Genomic DNA, 21,356 nt, shown 5'->3' on the forward strand with positions numbered 1-21,356 from the left:
GCCGTGCCAAGGAATCACGTCTTCAATATTAAAAGCCAAACCAGTCTTGTTACATAAATAATGAAGCTCACAAAGCAATTTACTGTAAAAACGTTTATATAAAAGTCTCTTATGAAAGTGTACAGCAGTCAGGGGAAATCAGAAAGTGCTTTAGTAACATTCGGAACAAAAACAGCAAAGTGTGTATACATACATACATACATACATACATACATATATACATATATACACACACACACGTTAAGTAGGTTTAGCTGCTGGAATCTCAAATACCCATTGCCTGTCCATCAAGTGACCATTACCAACCTGAAGCAGAACTGATCACATTACAGTTCTCTAGAATTTGACACCACTGACAAAACAGACTGTTGCAGACAGTTGCACACTACTGACAAGAGATGTAGACAGCATTTGCTGTCTGTGTCTGACCCGGGAATTCCCTTAAAAGGAAGGTCTCTTGACCGCAGAACAGAGCATTCAACACACTCACCATGATTTGATGTTTAAAAAGGCTTGACCATACACTTGGACATACACAGCACACATAAAATTATTGAGGTGTCAAAAAGAAAATAAACGGTAATGTGCTAATAGAGCATTGTTCGGTCTTCACTGGAAAAAAAGAAGAAGAAAAAAAAGGGGGTTATATTCCTGAGAAGCAAAACTAAACAAACATAGAAAAAAATGATAAACAATTAGGTCATTACACTACCACCCTACCACCCTTGTGCTTCCAGTGCATCTTGTTGGCCAAATGGCAGAACATTAGTGTCCATTTATATCAAAAGGAGGGAGAAGTAAAAGAAGAAGTGTCACATGTTTACAAGTTGATAACGTAAAAAGTGAAAGAGGTCTCTGCTTCGGTCAGGAGATTACCTTTAAAACAAGAAGACAATTCACACTAAACAATTTACACACTAAACGAGATTTTTAAAAAGTAACAGAGTTTAGACCCAGCACTGGTACTTGGCATTTAGTTTACTGCCTTGCTGTGGACGAGGACTAGGGGCCTTTGCGGTGTTCTCGTCCCATTCGTAACAGTGATTGACACGAGCACAGCTCAGCGGACACTCCAGCTCTCCTCTGAACTCGGTGTAGTGCTCGATCAAAGCTGGTAGACTTTCAAACTGAATGTGGCACGTCTGAAAAAAAAAAAAAAAAAAAAAAAAAAAAAAAAGATAAAAACCATGTTAGATCTGAGCACATGTGTTGAAATACGTGCCGTTATCTGATAACAGCACATATTTCCATCAAACTGGAAATCAAGTTCCTTGGTCATTTTTAGCTGTCGGTTAATCTGTAAACATTGCTATGTTTTCACTATCTAATCCATTAAGCATTAAAAAGACAGTTTCTCAGACTTTAAAATGATTCAACTTCCACTGTGAATTTGGTTCATCATCAAATCTTTCTGCTGTTTGCAATAAACCAATTAAACAAGACCAATTTTAATAGCTCCACACAACTCATACAAGTGCCACATTTACTGACGACTGCCGTCTCAGAATTATTTAACCTCTTCACGACAAACGTCGTTAGTACTTAGTAGAGCCCCCTTGAATTGTTATGACCTGCTGCAAATGTGATGCATAGCCAGACATCAGCACCAGCCCTCCACTAAACCAATATTCTTGGGTTTGCTTGTTGACCAAGTTTTCTTGGTCTTTCAGATCACAACTTGACCTTTACTGTTCCTGCCATCTCTTAATTACACTACCAAGTAAGGATATGGCTGAAAATGCATTCCCTATATTCTCATAGCATTTTCCTTCTCAAAGTAACAGATGATTGCTTAGATAAGCCCATGGTTGCTGATTGTTGGGACAAGGTTTGAGGAGTTGGAATAAAAGCATAAAGAATGGTGCATCACCTGGCCTTTCCTATCTCACACACACACACACACACACACACACACACACACACACACACACACACACACACACACACACACACACACCCCCCTTCTTCAAAAGCCACCCCAATATTTTCTATACGGTTCAATTTAAGCGATTGTGACGATCACTCCAGAATCCAGGACTTCTTCTGAAACCAGGTGGACTTTAAGGTATGCTAAGGAGAACGGTCCTTTTGGAAGGTCCAATGACTCCCAAGCTTCAGCATTCTCACAGAAGGCATTAGGATTATTCCTAAGATTTCCTGTTTCTTGATTGAATCCATCTTACTCTCCACACGCGGCAGGCTTCCAGCGCCAGAGAAAGCAAAGCAGCCCCAGAGCAGCATGATTCAGACAATAGGTTCATGGTTTTAAGTTTGTGTCAAAATACCGTTAGGTCATGAGCACTGTTACTGTGCTTACTATCACCAAGTTAAATTGCATTGTGATTCAAGTTTTATTGCTTAAGCATTTATGAAGGAGATTGCAGATTATGGATCCATGACTCACCTCAAGAAAATATTTTCCTTTGGAAGTCCTAATATCCAGAGTGATCAGGCCTGAAGGAAAACGTATAACAAGAGATCCAGGGCTGGGCTTGTTTGGATGGGTACACAGCAAGTAGGAACCAAGGACGTCTTCAGCAAGCAGTGAGGAACTGCTGTTACTGAAATAGTAAAAAGTTCTTCTGTTAAAGGTGTTGTTAATACAGTGCCAATAGAAAACAAGGCTGTTCAATATTTTACTGGGGCCGCAAACAAAAACCTAGTTGGAGACCTAGGTTGTACCCCAATCATACCCAAAAAAAAAAAAAAAAAAAAAAGATGGTTGCCACCTGTGACAAATATCACCGGTTGAAAAGGATTTTTGTCGCAGTCGAGTCAATTTTTATTTGGGGGGAGGAGGGGGTTGCCCATCCTTCCTGTCAAAAGGGTTCTATGAGATTCCTGGGTCTTCTTGAACGTTATGCCTTTTTGGGGCCTTTCCACAGATTTTTGATGATTTTTAAGTAAGGGGACTGTAAGGGACATTGTACTGCTGGCACCTCTTGAGGTAGTCCATAGTACATTTTGAAGTGTTTTTAGGATCATCATCTTTTACAAAAATCATTCCTCTTCTCTTCAGCACTTTTACTGACAGGGATGTTTCCTTTCAGAATTTACTGGCATTTCAATGGATCCATTTTTCCCTCTACTGCGGAAATGTTCCCTGTGGCACCGACTGCCACACAAGCCCAAAGCACGAATGATCAATCAGTGTGCTGAACAGTTGGAAAGGTTACTTTTTAAATAATTATTATTATAGTATATTATTATAGTTTCTTTGAAAACTTGACACTAAATTTTGTGGCAGGGACACAGAAAAATGTTTGTCTGATGTTTTGTCTGATGACTCCATCCATGAAAGTAACATTTGTGCAGGTGCTGCACATTAGAACAGTGCACCACCAGTCTGCTACATCTTCCTGAAGGTTCTTTGATTTGCCTTTCTAGCAATTCTAGGAGCAGTTCTCTCAAAGTTTTCTTTCTTTTCTTGATGTTTAATGTTCATGTCTTTTCTTAATTACACTACAAAGTAGCCTTCTCCTGCTTTTTAAACATAAATTATTACATTTTCAAAATACTAGGTAGTTTACTAGTAGCTTAGATAAGCCTATGACCGGTGAATGTAGGGATACGGTTTGAGGAGTTGGAATAAAAGCATAAAGAATTGTGCATTACCTGGCCTTTCCTACCCAAACACAAACACCCACACCAACACATTGTCACAACTCTCCAGAAAGTGTGCAGTGTAAACAATACATTATGGCAGGTCAAGGTAAGAGGAAGGAACTTTTCAACCTTTATTTGTTGTTAATCTTTATGTGGAGCTATTATTCTTACAAATATTAATATGGCCAGTAATTAACAAATCTAAATTGTATAAGAATGCATGAGTAGGTAGTCAGAAATTGTGTTTTAGTTAGTAGTAAGTATGAAAACTTCCTGTAAACATAATTTATAATAATTATGAATATACATCAAATAGTATATAAGTAGATTTAGGATAGTCCAAAAATAAACTCTTTTGGTCAACATTAATAAGACAAGTGTGAGAATTTTCACCTCGAGACGCCATTCCAGCTCCACACGGCGTGAGCCAATGCTTCTTCGGTTTCGGCCAAGCTTGGAGCGCGCACCCTGAACACTGGTACACTGTCCTGTCCCTTGTCTGACACACACACACACACACACACACACACACACATACACACATACACACATACACACATACACACATACACACATACACACATACACACACTTTGGTTTATCTGCCTAAAAATAGATACGTTTATTTCATTTGGCAAAAGTACAGTTTATTTTAGGACGGCCTAAAGAAACAGAGAAAAACGAGAAGCAACTAAACATTAGAAAACCATCAAGGAAACAGACAAGTGATGTGTTTAGTGTTCAAGTGAAAGTAGCTGCATTAAAAACACCAAGGACAGAGAAAATGCCACCTGTAAAGTCCCTGTGATATAACCCATTGTGGTAAAGTGAATAGCCAGTCATTTCTAAGGGTCTGCATTACCTAAGGAACTCTTTGACTTTTGACAGCGTTCTTTGAACACTTGTCCCACCTTGTGGAGTATTCAGCCGGTCCTGCAGGTGCCGCTGTTTTAGAGGCGTACAAGTAAAGGAGCGGTAAGCGCCTGAGCGCAGAACTTTCTCCCTGATGGCCTTCTTACGTACAAGCGTAGGGGAGGTTAGGAAGACATCCTCTGGACTGCTAGCAGGATCCGGGCTGGGCTTGGCGGGCACCTGGATCACAAGTTCCAAAATCAAGTATCACAAATGACAAGCATTCCTGAACTCTTAACCTTGCTAGAGGAGTGATTCTAGGCAAGCAAGTTTAAGGATGCTTTCTCAAGGACGTTTTGGTATCTCATAAAACAATGGTATGTTGCAGGTTCTGTTTATGGGTGAAGATCTGTTGTTAATGATGTCAAGTAAGAATGGCTGGAAACTAACAATAAGGCTCTTGGATCTGGACATGGGTTGAAAATCTCTAGACATGAGCTGACTGCACAGATTAGTTTCTCTTCCATCTTGCTCAACATCACAAGTGACTAAAGCTCCAACCTAGACTGTCTCCTGCTGTGTGACGCATGCTTGTCAGTGGGTTCATCAAAAGTTCAACTCTTGTCAATACAACCAAGTATAATTTTATGCACATCTGGAAATGCACTGGTCTCACTAAAAGCTATTGCTAACAGTTTTTTTTGAAGGATACCAAAAGGTCCTTGTGAACATGGCCTTCAGTGGGTCGTTATCTGCTCTGCATTTTCCATTAGGCTACATCGGGTCATTATCAGAGGATGGTTTTATTGACTTTCCAGCACCAGTCAAAGTCAGGAACTGGACCTTTCTTAAAATGGAATTCACACTTAATCTATAACTGCGTTGTGCCAAAACATGTCACAGAATGTTAAGAGCTTTCTTTTTCTCCAGTTTATTCCTAGACATAATCTTTTTTCTCAAAGTTGACACCTGAGCGGATATACACTTTCAAATACAAAAAAATGTAATCAATAAATAAAATAAAACCTGACCTTTGCCCCTGGCAACAGACCCTGAGTGGGTGCCCTGCGGAAGGATACAAGGGCGCTGACACTGAGGGGGAAGCCATGGTTCAGTAGGGAGGGCACACGAGTGGGCGTCTTTCCAGACAACTCGCTCTGAGCCTCTTCCGGGTGCTTCTCTAGATAACACAGCTGGAAGCAGCGGCACAGCAGCAGGTTCAGGAACTGGGCCTTTACAGACAGACATTTTATAGTCACCAGCAGGTAAAGGTGTGGAAATTAGCAGGCCGAGTGGGGACAAAGATCTGGTAGTGTGGAGACTTACAGCTCTGGCATGCCGTGCTTTGAAGAGGTGGCAGTAGAGCTGGTTGTCTGGGCTGCCGGGGTTGTGTGCAACGAAAGCGAACTGGGAATCAGACGGCCGAGCGATGGAGAGGGAGACTCGACGCAGGGCATGTGCCATCAGGAGCGTCTGAACACACAAAACATCAAAACACACAATGTGTTGTTAGATTAGGTATTCATGTAGAACGCTTGTTCCTAATACTGGTGGTGGAGCCCCTTGCATCTTGCGGTGCTTTTCTGCTTCAACTAACTTAATTTAAAAACACAGCTTATTGACCCCTTCATGCGAAGTCCACAAATGTGTTCTTCTGTAACAAGTGCTGACAAGTGCGTGTTTGTACTTTACAGAATGCTGGCAAACACACCATTCAGGCATGATTGCATCTACCCTCAATATCTGCTGGTCCCCTGTCCTCTCTGAACAAAAACATTAGGGGGTTGATAAGCATTGTTGATTTAGGTACAGGCGACATGAGCGACATCTTGCTGGGTTGGCACATATGACTATGTAGTGTGCATTGTCCCAGGGTGCCAAATAAGCTAGACCCACCACCGATAAGTGTGTGGAGGCAGGACTTGGCAAGGAGCTGGAAAGGTAGAATGGAGCTAATCTGAGAGTTTTCTGCTTCATACTTCACAGCAGGCACCAACTGGAGCACAAAAGAGGAATATAATCCCCTCTATATAATCAATTTAAGGCAGTTAGGAAGGCTGGTTGTATATTTGCTGTCCTGCTCATGAATTTTCCTTCCATGTTAGTTTGCTTCCCAACAGGACAAAAACAAAGCAAATACTACATCTTATCTATACCAACTATCTAATACCAACCAAAACAGGCCCTCTAAATTTGCCTCTGGTTTACACACAAAGTTTAAAAAAAAAAAACCAAAAAAAAAAACCATGACGGTTCTCCTTATTATCGGCAAATGCCATTTGTTGTTGGCATAACACACACATAGTGTAAAACCTAAAGTAAAGCTGGTGCAGACAATGCAAGTATGATCATGATATCATAAGCTGCTAAGGAGAAATTATTATTTATCAATATATTTACTACAAAGTTATTGGTCAAGCATGCAGCCACTGTTCCCTTTCTGTAAAGCTTTCCCAACCTTTCCGTTGCTACAAAAAGAGTGTGTTTGTTGGTGGAGCCCGGATGGGTCAGCCCTGCCCGAGTGGACATGGACATGCTGAAGCAAGAAAAACAATAGAGAATTTCCAGGACTGGGCTGCTCCAGTATAAAGGCTAGGAAACCACTAATCTGGAAAATGAAAGTATGGATGGACTAAAGAAGCCAAAGCAATACATCTTACCGTCTCATCCTCATTAAACACCTTCACTCCCTTCATGGAGAATTTCAGGGAGACGGATCGCCTTCGTTTGCAGTTCTGTACACATTTGCAGAACACTGTGAAACTGACTGTAAACGGTGTACAGGAGTATGGCTTTAAGTAAGATTTGTACAGCATACAGGCTCTTTCCCTTCAACACACATTACCTTACAAGACTTCAGCTGTGTGTAGAGTTGTTCGATTTGATCATCCAAACAGCAGTCATCAACAGGAAATGAGCCAATGTACTACAGAAATGAGTCAAGAATTCAGGACCTGTTCAGTTATCAAGTGGAGTGCTGAGAAGTCAGGAATGGTAGGCATTCATTTACGACACAAACAAAAGTTTTTTTTTAATAGATAATGAAAATGTGAGAAAATACAAAGATAACTTTTAAGCAAACTTTACCTCTGCTGACCTGGTCACCGCCCCATCCTCTCTTGCTGGTGTCTCACCCATGTTTGACTGGCTGACTTGGTGTTTACTGTCAAAATTCAGTAAAAAAAAAAAAAAGTCACTCTCACTGTCTCACAGTCTCTGTCTAGGACTTCACTGAATATAATGAGATAGACATTAAGCTATTTTAGCCAATTCAGGCATAGTTGTCAACAAGGAACACCCCATGCACAGAGCATGTCTATTGCACCCCTCCCCCCCCCCAATGATTACACCTTCCTGATTTAGTTTAAAGCTTTGTTTAAAAAAAAAAAAAGAAAAAAAAGGAAAACACGTACAGAAGTATGCAATCATTATTCCCAATATGGATTTTGTTTGTATTATGTATTTTTGTAATTTTATCATTCCTGGGCTTTCATGTAACTGGAAATGGTGTGCTTTTTCGATCAAGTGTCCACGAAAAAGAGATATTTTAATCTCAAGGGACCTCTTGGTTAAATACATGTTATGCACTTTTGACTAGGGGTGTGTAACAAAAAAACAATATTGAAATATTGCAATATTATGTTTTGCAATCCTGTACTGATTCTCAAAAACACAGTATGGATTTTTAATGAATAGTTTACATGCAAGTATTGGAGGCAGACAGTAGTCATTGTGTTGTGCTTGACCACTAGATACAGTGCTCTCTTCACATCCCACGGTTCTAACTGCACAAGACAAGCTTTCTTTTACTCAGACTTTATGTAAATGGTGTTTTTATACTATGACAGTGTTATTAAATTTGATTATTTTTTAAAATTGCAACTCGTTTACAGTACTGCAATACATAGAATCGTCCTGTATTGCAGTCTATAGAATCGTCCTGTATCGTGATGCGTATTGTATCGCCAGGTCCGTCAATACGCAGCTCTGTTATTGACCAACTTACTCAAGTACATTTCCAAAAGAAACACTTTAAACATACTCTTATATTCAGGTCATAAACTGTCCAAAATGTCTTAAAAGAAGCATGATTCGTCACTCTACAGAATACGTTTCCACTGCTCCACAGTTCAGTGACTGTGTGCGTTACACCACTCCATCTGATGCTTGGCATAGTGCTTGGTGATGTAAGGCTTGCATGCAGCTGCTCGGCCATGGAAACCCATGCCATGAAGCTCCAGGCGCACAGTTTTTGTGCTGATGTTGTTGCCAGACGAGGTTTGGAACTATGCAGTTATTAAGTCAGCAGAGCGTTGGCAAGTTTTATGCACTTAGCACTAGATGAGCCCGCTTTGTAATTTAGGAGGCGTGTCCCAATACTCTTGTCCATATATCGTATGTCATTCAGATAAAGAGAAAACAATGGGAACATTACTTTTGGTGTAGCACAGTGGGAACCAACATCACTCTCAGACTAGGATTCAATTCCACAGCTGGGCAAGTACACCACACTACACCAACAAACAAGAGTCCCCGGGCAAGACTCCTAACTCTACGTCCTACTCCCATACTTGTAGAACGTGATTTAAATGCAAGTCATTCTGGATAAGAGTGTCAGCCAAATGCTATAAACATGAATGTAACAGCAAAATTTGAGAGATTTCCTTTGGGACCATCTTGTTTTAGGGCCCATTTCATACATCTCCACCTTGATTAGATTTTTAGAAATAGGACTCTAAATACTCTAAGTGACTTTGTACAGCTCTTCGTTTTTTTTTTTTTTTATTGAAAAAAATAATAATAGTGGAAAAGTTTATTCTACTGGTTTTATATGGCTAGGTTCTACTGAGCAGGATTTTGACACAGTCCCATTTTCCCCCCATTTTCTCTGTACACTTTCGACCTCTGAGGAATAACCCAAGCATTTAAAAATAAAAAAGTATGAATATATTTCAAGTTATAATGAAAATTTACATTTTCTTAAAATCAGTCTTATTTTTTTTCCTGAAACAGAAGTAGCTAAGTAAAAGAAAATTAAAATCCCCTCCAAGCAAAAACGTAAAAAATATGAAATACTAGATTTTTTTTCAGAACTTTTATTTTCGACATGACATAAATGTAATGTTTAGTGTTAAGGATTTTAAATCGAGTGGGTTTCTAGTCGCTGAAGTTTCGTTTTAACAGCAGTTCAGGATCGTCCTCCTCTCTTACAGGTGAAAGACGGGAGTAATTATGAAGGATTTGACGCCTCCTCAGAAACCTCTCGGTAAGAAACTTCCCCAAAAATGAACCTCCATTTACATAACCTGTCAAAGTCGGCCTAATTTCGCAGTTCGGCAGCAACATTTGACTAAATTAGCGCTAAAACACAATTCCGAGTGAAAAAGAGAGAAGCCCATGTTTCCCACAGCCAGCGTGCTGAACTCCGCCCTCTTCACTTCAGCTCAGAGTTCAAGTACAACGACGAGGAAAATAAGCCCAGCTTTTCCTCGTCGCACAGGCGAGGTTTATCGCCAATAAACCAAAGGAGAAATAAAACACTTACTGTCAGTAATTAAGTCCAACCGACATGACGGTGTCCGCCCGGTCGTCCGACGCTTCCAGCTGAGATTTGGACAGAGTCTGCCTCACCTTATGGCCTTTTCCCCGCCCCGCAGGCTCACAGAGCGGAGCGCAGCTGAGCTGCTTCAGTCATGCTGCCTCATATCCCACATATCAGCAGCCTTTCCCAATTCCACAACTGCTGGTGGGTGGGACAAAAACAACCCACGAAACGAAACATTACTCTGAGGAGGAGGAAATTACAGACAACAGATAAAGGCTAAGGAGTGAATTCTGTTGGGCAAAACTGTCATCTAGTTGTTTCACAGATACACTGCAGTATCATGTAGTTTAGGCTCTGTTAAATGGCTCACATCTGTATAAAACCCACAGTTCTGAAATAAGGGTTTGATGGAGTATGACTCCTGCAGAAACAGCTGGTTAAAAAGTCATTGTTTTGTGATGATTTTGTATATAACCATCTACCCAGTCTACAGCTTAGCCTTGTCTAGTTAAGAAATAATGAGATAATTTAAAGCAAATTTACCTTTTTTAAAATCTTAAAATCGCAGCTTTAAAATCATTATGATACTCCACACGCTGTCGGTACTCCCGGCTTGCCACGCTTCTAACTGCACATATCTGAGTGTCAAATCCTGTAATATCTTCAGGTGCTGGTTCTGTATCTCTCAGCTTGTCCAGAAAAGTGTTCTTTAGGGGTGGCTCAAAGCACGAATTACACTTCCCGACCATAGGGGGAGCCCAGGTGCAGGAAATACCCAATCTCGCATAATGCTGCTTTAATATATATATATATATAAACGAATCAGGAACGGCCTCTTGTCTAGATGAGTGATTTTTTTACTCGCTGGCAGGTGGAGGTGAAAAATGATATTATTGTTTATTATTTAAATTTTGCATGCCCCCTGGTACATGGTGATGTAATCAAAACTCTTAAGATAAAAGAAAAACAGGATAAAAAAAAATCTGATTTTCGGACTTTAAACGCAGACTAACACAAAAGTACTGTGTTTAATTCTCAGAGATGAAGTGAGGCTGGGACATTGTAGTGTAAAAATGAATAATGACTGTTTTTGGTACATAAAACCACACTGACATCGTAAGTGTAAGGAGCTTAAGGGGGAAAAATGAGATGTAGGATATGAGCACTTTAATGCAATTTAATTAGAGTGAGATTAGAGGCAAAAGCTGAAGCACAGAAGTCAAATCTTTTTGGCAAAACTCTGATGCACATTATGCAGTTTATAGGCTATTCAGTGCGTGTTAGCTAGCTTGCTGTTGTCACTGAAGGTAGTTATCTAATGGTAGTGCTGGATATCAGCCTTTCACACCTTGACCGTGGGTGGAAAACACATTGCATACACCAGAAAAACACTATACACAGTTTAGGGTCAGCAGGACATGCTCTGGAAAATTCTAACCTCATGCAGTTTCGGAATTGATTCAGAAACAAAAAGACCTGGTAGAGCAATCTGTCAAATACAACTACGTATGATTTACACACTACTACAGGAGACTGAATTAACTGGAACAATTTCACCCGTACAAAAACTCCACGTTTAGGCTCAGACATGTTGTGACAGGATGAACGGCGTGCAGTCTGCTGCTGGGTGGGGTGAATTTCAACAGAAGCCTTTTTTTTCACTGGGTGAGCTGAGATATTTTGTAATCTTGAGGTAAATGGTCATATATCACACCAGTGACTCACTAGCAAGTGATTGATTAGCTTGGTCTTTGGGTTTCTCAGATAAGGCATTTTTTAAGACTGTATACAGACCAGGGGTGCTGATAGCCTAGCGGTAATCGAGTCGAGATAGCAGACAGATGGTTTTGGTTTAAATCAAGGGACCGACTGGGTGCCCCTAGGGAAGTGACCTAACCCCCTTCTGCCTGAGGTTGTGCTGCTCCCATATTGAGCATAATTAAGTAACAAGTTTATCAATTACCTTTAAAAGTGGATCATTAAAGTGCAAGCTAAATCAACTTTGACACAAGCTTACATTTGAATATCTAGACTTTCCACATTCCACTGTCTGTACATGCAGCACAGTGGGGTCAGGGGTTGACTCTGAACCTGTGGGTTAACCTTAATCAATTAGTATTTGTCACAATACTTTATCTGAAAGACAAAATAAAGCAGCAGGAGACATACTATCAGAAACCATAAATACAACAACTACATTTATGTGCACACCAATGGCTTGATATTTTGTCTGATAGTCCAGGCTACATTCATGCAAACACTGCAGTTCAGTCATAGTCTGACTGATGTAGTAGCCTAGATAGACTAAGCCCAATTATACCATGCAGGCCAAATTAATAGCAGCCAGACAACTGCAAACTCCAAGAAAGCTGTCATGATGGCGAAGAATTGCCAAGTTCGCAATGTAGTTAAAATAAAAATGATGGAGGTCAAGTTGAGGTCTGGAAGACAAAGAAAACCATCTGAGAGAACTGACAGAAGAATCTGACAAAATCTGACAAAAGTAATAATAAATAAAGATTGTATGAAAATGAACAAATGGAATTCAACATTGATCTTGAACCATTCTTCAGCAGAATTATTTAAAAAAAATAAACTCATGAAACAGGTCTGGACAAAAATGATGGTACCCTTAACTTAATATTTTGTTGCACAACCTTTTGAGGTAATCACTACAATCAAACGATTCCTGTAACTGTCAGTGACACTTCTGCACCTCTCAGCAGGTATTCTGGCCCACTACTCATGAGCAAACTGCTCCAGTTGAAGGGTGTTTGATCCAGACGGCACTTTTCAGCTCCTTCCAAAGATGCTCAATAGGATTTAGGTCAGGGCTCATAGAAGGTCACTTCAGAATAGTCCAATGTTTTCCTCTTAGCCATTCTTGGGTGTTTTTAGCTGTGTGTTTTGGGTCATTATCCTGTTGCAAGACCCATGACCTGTGACTGAGGCCAAGCTTTATGACACTGGGCAGCACATTTCTCTCTAGAATCTCTTGATAGTCTTGAGATTTCATTGTACCCTGCACAGATTCAAGACACCCTGTGCCAGATGCAACAAAGCAGCCCCAGAACATAACAGAGCCTCCTCCATGTTTCACAGTAGGGACAGTGTTCTTTTCTTGATATGCTTCATTTTTCCGTCTATGAACATGGAGCTGATGTGCCTTGGCAAAAAGTTCCATTTTAGTCTCATCTGTCCATTGGGGCAGGACATTCTACCAGAAGCTTTGGGGCTTGTCAACATGAAGTTTGGCAAATTCCAGTTTATGATTTGTTTTCAACAATGGTCTCCCATAAAGTCCACTTTGGCTCTGACACTGATGTTCCTTGAGCTTGAAGTTCACCTTTAATCTCTTTAGAAGTTTTTCTGGGCTCTTTTTGTTACCATTTGTATTATCAGTTTCTTTGATTTGTCATCAATTTTCCTCCTGCGGCCATGTCCAGGGAGGTTGGCTACAGTCCCATGGATCTCAAATTTCTGAATAATATGTGCAATTGTAGTCAAAGGAACATCAAGCTGCTTGGAGATGGTCTTATAACCTTTACCTTTAACATGCTTGTCTATAATTTTCTTTCTAATCTCCTGAGACAACTCTTTCCTTCGCTTCCTCTGGTCCATGTTAATGTAGCATGTCATCAAACAGCACAGTGATTACCTGTAGCCCTATATATAGGCCCACTGACTGATTACAAGATTGTAGACACCTGTGATGCTTAGTGGACACACCTTGATTTATCATGTCCCTTTGGTCACATTATTTTCAGGGGTATCATCATTTTTGTCCAGGCCTGTTTCATGAGTTTACTTTTTAAAATAATTCTGTTGAAGCATGGTTCAAAATCAATGTCGGATTTTCATTTGTTCATTTTCATAGAATTTTATTTATTATTACTTTGGTCAGATTCAAGTTAATCCTGTGAACATTGTGGGTTTTTCTTTCATTAACCAAGGGGTACCAATTTTGTCTACATGTGTAACAGGGGAGAGCTGGCAAAGTTTATGCATTTGGGAAACTAGGTCATATCTTAGCTTAGCGTTTCACTGTAACAGACATGTAACCAAGAGTGCCCAGATCCTTTAGTATTTTTTTAAAGTATTGTCTAAACAGGCCATTTTGTACATCTTGTAAAGGTAGTTTTTGTCATTCAGTGTTTCACTGACCTAAAACCAACTTAAGAGACATAATTAAGCTTTTTGTGTAATGAAACATGTATCCATGCCAGCTCATCTCTGGCACATACTAGGGATTTTAATGGATAGTTTGTGCTTAGACCCCTCAAAAAAGGTTTTGCAGTATTAACCATGGCCAAAATAAAGTCTACAATTCTAATATAGTGTGTAGTCTGCATAAACCCATACTAAATGATAAATCTAGTCATTTGGAGTACAAATATAGTCACTTTATTAAGGACTACAGAAAAGCATATCAGTTACATGCATGCAGGTCATGAGCAATGAGCTCATCAAATAAAATCCAATTCCCTGACTCTCTAATTACACAGAATACCACTGGGTTAACCATTTTACATAATATTCAACTCAGTTTGACTTATGGAGGTTTGTTGTTTTTGTACGTTACACAAAGGAAGAATTATATAAATATTCACCTTCATTTTATGTATTAAAGAAAAACAAAAACAAAAAATAAATCTAAATAAAACAAACAAAAAAACCCACAACCCAAATGATAACTTGCTATCTCGCATGTACAGCCGTTAATCATGGTTGCTTTGAGATTGGCCCCAATTCAGGCAGACCTTGCCAGTCAAACTCAAATCTAGGCACATTACCTCTTCATTTCCATGAAGGAGCTGACAAGTCTGCTGTCTCCATATGTCACTATGCAATTTCACAAAATGACTGAAATGTCTTTTAACAAAAAAAAAAAAAACCCGCAAAGAATAACGTGAACACTTTAGAGGAGGAGATCTCTCAAACACTGTGGACATGAGAATGTGAAAGAAACTATGGTCTATGCAAAGACAAACAAGTTGAAATCAATATTTTTGTGCACAATCAAGACATGATGGCACCTACCATCGCACAAACAGTGTTCTAAAAGAACAGCTAGAACAATGCAAACAAAATACTTTCGGCACTCAACAACTTTGCCAAAAAACCAAAACAAAAACCAAAACAAAAAAAAAAACAAAAAAAAAAACAAAACTGAAAATGCTTTTGTAAAAACTACAGTAGATTGATTGACGGAAAGGGGGGGGGGGGGGGAGAAAAAGTTGAATCTTTATCTAATGGGACGCTCCAAGAAATGGAGAACAGTGAAGCTACTAAAAGAACATGGGGAAAAATAAAAAACAGCAAAAGCACTGCAGTCTAAGGAGCTACAGTTGATCTTTCACCCACACGTAATTCATTGAGCTTATTTCTTGGCTCTAAGGGACTTTCGGGAGGCAGTCTTAGACTTCACAGCAGAACTAGCTGCTTGCTTCTTAGCTGGAGACTTCTTAGGCCCTGGTCGCTTAGACACCCTGCTGGTCATCTTCTTGGCGATAGGCGTTTTAGGTTTGCGGGCTGGAGCGGCCTTCTTGACCGGCGTGGCTTTAGCAGGCGGGGAGGCCTTCTTGGAAGAAGCTGATTTAGCAGCGGCTGAGGATTTCTTTGCCGACGCAGCCGGTCTTTTAGCTGGCTTTCTGCCGCTAGCTTTAGCTCTCTTACTGGGTGGAGGTTGACGGCTTCTGGGCGCAGACCTCTTCTGACCCCTATGGAGAAAAAACAAAACTGCATTTGAAACCAGTTCACACTGAAAACATTACTGAAGCATTTCCAGTTGTTTAAACAGTCATGCTTCCAGTGTTTTCAGTGATTCCACTAGATGCAGATCTTACATTCATTCTAGCTACACTTTTTACTGTAGTCAAACAGTTTTTTTTATAGCAACCACTAATTTCCTGACCTCTTGCGAGGAGGTGGTTCATCATCTTCTGACTCTTCCTCTTCCTCCTCTTCTTCTTCTTCTTCTTCCTCCTCGTCGTCCTCCTCCTCCTCCTCCTCATCGCTGTCCTCAGAATGACGATTCCTCTTAGTTTGGAGCTTCTTTTCCTCTTTCTGTTTGATTTTTTCCATCATTTCAGGAAACAATACTGCTGGACTGTTGGAGAGAGGCAAGGTGAGGTTGTACTGCATACAGCATATAACAAAGTAGTGCTCATTTTAATAATATCAAAATATCATTTTAATAACAACAATAATAATAATAATAATAATAAATGGGTAAATTAAAGCCAGATTCTTACAGGCTTCTAGAAGGCAGCAAATTCACAGGGAAGTACATCTACTGCTAGTATCCCTTAAGTTCAGATTTTCAGTCAGAAATTGCATTTAGCTAAATTACTTTCCTACCATCTTATAGCATCACTAGTAGACACACATGAATTTAGACACACTGTCTCTACTCAACAGTGGCCAATAAAGTACTACAAACAAACAACGCAGAACGTACTAGAGTGCAGACATCAATTAACCTTCCCTTATTCGCCTGGTTAGGACTGTAGCCAATTCTTTAGTTTGATAAGTTTGCTGTTTTCTCCCTAGGTAACAACAATGTAATAAACAATAGGGCTGGGCGATATGGTAAAAATACTATATCATGACATTTTAAGACATTTTTTCGCAATACACAATTTTTTTCCAGACTTAAAAAATAAAAAAGTAGCAACATATCCTTAAAAACTACTATTCAGATAATCTTCCATACGGAGTACAGTGATCTGTTGCTATTCATTGAATTAAACCAGTCTAATTACACTGCAATATCCTAACAAAGCACTAACAGTATCCTCGATATTGCACACCGTTATCAAAATGACAAATTTTATTGTATTGTAATAAATTATCACATTGCCCAGCTCTATAAATGGATACCACAAACTTAAGTAACGTGCTGTCAGAATCCATTTGATTTTCCATTACCTCTGCTTATGTTTATCCTATAAGTTTCCTCATATGGTGTAGTCGACTAGTTTTTACAAGTTCATTACTGTATTATTACTCTAGAGGAGACGGTACCTTGGGTAGTAAGGATAGCTGAGCTGGTAGGATCCGCTGAGGCCGTGACCAGTGATCTGCTCCATCCATCCCATCACCTTGCACTTCTGCAAGGTTCTCTTTAGGTTTGCCACTGCAGAGAGAGAGAGAGAGAGAGAGAGAGAGAGAGAGAGAGAGAGAGAGAGAGAGAGAGAGAGAGAGAGAGTTGTCGACATTACTTTGGTATAAATCATTTTCAGAGTTGGGTGATGAAAGTGGACAGTGTCCAGATATTTCATATGTCTACAGCTGTGGGCATACCAAGGAGATAGACATTCTGGTCCTTGTAGTTCTCTACCAGGAACTTGCGGAGTGTACTTATGCTGCAGGACTTGGGCTCATTCATGGCAGTGATAGCTGCAACAATAGCATCTTCCAGGAGCCCACCACCCAGTAGCACCTTATTTCCAGACTTCTTCAGCTGGTACAAAGAAACAGTCATATTTACCTCATATGCTCCTCACACAAATGTCTCAGAACAAGGCTCGTGTTATTGCCACATGGACATTAACCATTTATACCAGCATAAAATGGCACATTAGGATTGAACTTTACTTTAAACCAAAGTACAAATACTGCAGTCTCTTGGTAACCCACAAACGACATGTACTGATTAAGAGGAAATAACCTGGAAAGTCCCAGAGGCGCCTTTCCCAGTGATCTGCTCCAAATAGCCCCTTTCCACAGACCTCTGCAGGCAGTTCTTCAACACATCAGGCCTGAAGGACATTGAGAAACATCAGTCACATGAAGCCTCAAACACAGCAGTGCTCAATTCTGGTCCACCTTGCAGGCCAATTCGAACCTTGTTTTTGTGGTGTAAACATTACATTTTACTTCATTTCATTTAGGATCCACCAATCTAATTAAAAAGCAGGGGGGAAATCAGTTTTCCATGGCACGACCTCTGTAATTTGAAGTCCAATGTTAAACCTGACCTGTTCTCCACGTTGAGTTGAGGGAAATGCTGCTCCAGGTACTTCTTGATAAGGATGTAAGAAGCCTCTTTGGGCTCACACAGACGCGTCATGATCAACGGCAGACTTTCACCTAGCGTCCCCTTTATTCCTGAGGAGGCTGAGGGCTTCTATCAACCAATCACAGCAAATACATTTGTTTACAGTTGCCACAATGACTGATTGCAACACAACATAGCTAATAAAAAAAGCATATAATGTCACTACCATTTTGACTGTTCAGTGAACTATGCAGATGTAAGCCAATAGCATTTAAAGAAGTACCTTCTTTGAGGGAGGGTTAGTAGGGACCTTTCCAATGGTGAAACTTCCTGAAAAGCCTTTGCCTTTTAGCTGTAAGGTACAAAAAAAAAAAAAAAACATACAAATGAACACATGCTTATAAAAAAAGACATGTACGAACACCGCAAAAAACATTGCCTTTAGGACATCACCTGTTTGACAGCCCCTTTCTCCACCAGCCTTTTAAGGGCCCTCTTATATAGACTTTTTGTTCTTTTGTCTAGTTCCATGGGGGAATACTTCTTCATTACATATTTCATGATGGTGAAAATAGAGGCGCCATTGCGTTCCTTACAGTTCTAAAAAGGAAAAAAAAACAAAACACAACAAACGTTATAGGTTCAAGGTCTCAAAGTTCAGAGATCATCTTAACAGAAAAGAACTGCACCTAAATGATAAGCAGCAAGGAGAAATTCTAAAGATGTTTAACAATGTTTTGGTCATACTTTAAATGATTCACTGCCAGTCCTATGTTTGCCTACAGCTTATTATTCTTTGTCTGTATTGTGTTGTATTGTCTGTCTGCACTTGTGTTCTGTATGCACTGTGTCTATGTTGCACCATGTGCCTGGAGGAACGCTGTTTCGTTTCACTGTGTACTCTGTATGTAGTTAAAATGACAATAAAAACCCACTTGACTTGACTTGACTAATTTACTGTTGTTGGAAAATACCACCAATATATGAAGCACCAACCTGAATCGCGTCAAGCAGGATTTCTTCGACTTTGGGCTGAAACAGAGAGACACTTTTTGGGGCAGTGGCAAGTTTGCTGGCAGACATGGTAGCCCAAGCAGGGATTTTTCTTTTCACCTTTTTGCTCTTCTCATCAGCTCCTTCTTTGTCTCTGAAACATCCAAAAGACATACAAAACAATTTGTTGGTCTACTGTTCTTGTAATTAAGCAATTAAGAGTGAATAACCTCCACTTATTAAAATGCATAAAAATCATCTCATCAAATCTCCAAATGTTTAGTGGCTCACTCTTTTTTGGCATCCTTCTTTTTCTTCTTTTTTCCTTGCTCTTCGGCTCCTTCCTTCTCGGACTTCTCTCCGTCAGCTGTTTTCTCTCCATCCTCTACTTTCTCCCCATCTGTTGCTCCATCAGCAGACTTCTCTCCTGCTTCTCCACTCGCCTGCCCTTCCGAAGCTGCCTGAGCCGGTGCCTCAGGATCCTCGGCTGCAGAACTAGACTCACCGGAGTTGGTTTTAGGCTCTGGAACAGATACCACCAAAGCACACAGATGGACATCAGAGTTAAATATGTAGCATACGTCAGGCTCCGCTTGAAGGTGACGTGTATTGTTAATTAAAGGGTCCTTACTCCTAGTTTATTACTACGCAATATGTACTACGTAAAGTGTTTTACAATGGAAAATCTGTTCCAAGCAGTGATTGTTTAATGCTTGTATGTATATAGGCACTATTAAGCCTGAAGCAACACACTCCAGACTGAAACGTAAATGAAGTCATATGTAAATAAAGATGTAAATGAAGTGAAGCCTCTATAATACAAGATGTGTATCAGACTCCATGCCTTGCCATGGGCTGACGGACACTCATCACTAATTTGCACAAAATGGGCCATACGTACCCGCCTCAGGTGCTGGGGGTGCGTCTTCCTTGGGCGGGGCCCCAGCTGAACGGCGAATCGGCATGATTATGATCTGCAAGATATAAAATACACAATTAAACTAAAGAATGTGGCACTAAAGTTTTCAATCTCAAAAAACTCAATGCCTCTAGGGGTATAGGCAGTAAATTAATTGTAATTATTGGAAATCCACAGGGGACATTCAGTATAAACTACTGGGGGCTGCGGAGAACCTACATAATAAAGTACTATACAAAGTTTTTCTTATCGATAGCAATCAGACTGTACATTTCTGTAGTGTATATCACACTAATCCAAAGACCATGGAAATCCCCCTCAAATTACTCCCGAGTCCAACTCTGAATGAACATACAATGAAAATTTTGCTATTTTAAAGTGACTAAGGTAAACTTGAGTCTGTGGACTTCTCAAAAAGCTGGTAATCACCACCAACCATACCCAAGTACTACAGGAATTTAATTATTTCTATATATTGGGAGGTACTTTGCATTGTTGACATATGAAGTGTACAACACTGCTGCACATGCAGCAGCTATGCAAGCTTAGTCCCAGTCTTTAGACTAGCTGAAGACTTCAACGAGGTCGTGCATGTTCTTCAAAGGAAAGGATGCAGGCTGCTGCCAAACAAGGCCATCAAACAACTGCACTTCATTATCATGGGAATAAGATCATGATTCAATCGAGTCAGGTTCCCCAACTACCCCAGTGTTGCAAAAGCACCTTGAATAAAACGGTTACTACTTCCCCGGTGGGAAAGGCGGTGCAAGGCTCATGAATGCACACGCTGGAAGTTTGCAGGAGACGAAACGAGAGCTCAGATCGAAAATGGCCATTTTGTCCATTTACCCTCCACAGTAATGGCGCTTACACTGCACTGATGGCAACTAAAAATGCATGTGATCTGAAACCCCAGAGGAAGCCAAACCGCCCGTATCCGCACTGCTGTAACTATTAGAGGATGCATACGTTTAAAAACAAGAATTTCATGTTGTTTTCGTACCTTAATGCACTTGCTCGCTGTAAACGTCTCTCTTTGTTCGGATTCCTGTTTACGTGCCCCTCCCCCTTTTACGGCCACGTAAAGACGTAATGACGCGGCGGGCGTGGCCAGCAACGTCAAATCAAAACACAAACACACTTTTTAAATAAAGCGCAAATATATATATATATATAAACAATAACAATCAAACCCACAAACTCACAATACCATCTACAGTGAATTTGTGGGTTTTAAAAGTGCAGGCGAGGATGTTTAAAATCGTAAACGTGTGTAAAAAAAAAAAAGTCACGCCGATGTTTTTACATTTATCTTAGAAAATAAGCTCAAGCTGATTTAAGACAATAAATGATGCAGCATTTTTGAGTGAAGAAATGTGGTATCCAATACTATATATATATATATATATATATATATATATATATATATATATATATAT

At 40.0% G+C, this 21,356-nt stretch overlaps 2 protein-coding genes across 2 annotated transcripts; both read right to left on the bottom strand.

Annotated features, from left to right (window-relative positions):
* Window positions 1-78: 78 nt before the first annotated feature.
* On the bottom strand, window positions 79-10,149 carry sh2d5 (SH2 domain containing 5). Its single transcript, XM_072665869.1, has 10 exons — window positions 10,004-10,149; window positions 7,546-7,621; window positions 7,304-7,384; window positions 7,119-7,193; window positions 5,785-5,931; window positions 5,490-5,690; window positions 4,518-4,698; window positions 4,000-4,105; window positions 2,405-2,561; window positions 79-1,142 (listed from the first exon to the last, which is right to left on the bottom strand). The coding sequence occupies exons 2-10, from the start codon at window positions 7,594-7,596 to the stop codon at window positions 948-950; spliced, it is 1,194 nt and encodes a 397-aa protein (XP_072521970.1). The 5' UTR covers window positions 7,597-7,621; window positions 10,004-10,149; the 3' UTR covers window positions 79-947.
* A 4,242-nt stretch (window positions 10,150-14,391) lies between these two features.
* On the bottom strand, window positions 14,392-20,987 carry hp1bp3 (heterochromatin protein 1, binding protein 3). The gene is made up of 12 exons (XM_072665722.1): window positions 20,921-20,987; window positions 19,900-19,972; window positions 19,290-19,521; window positions 19,002-19,152; window positions 18,459-18,605; window positions 18,289-18,357; window positions 17,986-18,134; window positions 17,676-17,766; window positions 17,309-17,468; window positions 17,030-17,141; window positions 15,918-16,112; window positions 14,392-15,723 (listed from the first exon to the last, which is right to left on the bottom strand). Exons 2-12 carry the CDS (start codon window positions 19,961-19,963, stop codon window positions 15,384-15,386), a joined length of 1,710 nt encoding a protein of 569 aa, XP_072521823.1. The 5' UTR covers window positions 19,964-19,972; window positions 20,921-20,987; the 3' UTR covers window positions 14,392-15,383.
* Window positions 20,988-21,356: the final 369 nt, after the last annotated feature.

Source organism: Salminus brasiliensis, chromosome 21 (genome assembly GCF_030463535.1).
Source record: "Salminus brasiliensis chromosome 21, fSalBra1.hap2, whole genome shotgun sequence".
NCBI lineage: Eukaryota > Metazoa > Chordata > Actinopteri > Characiformes > Bryconidae > Salminus > Salminus brasiliensis.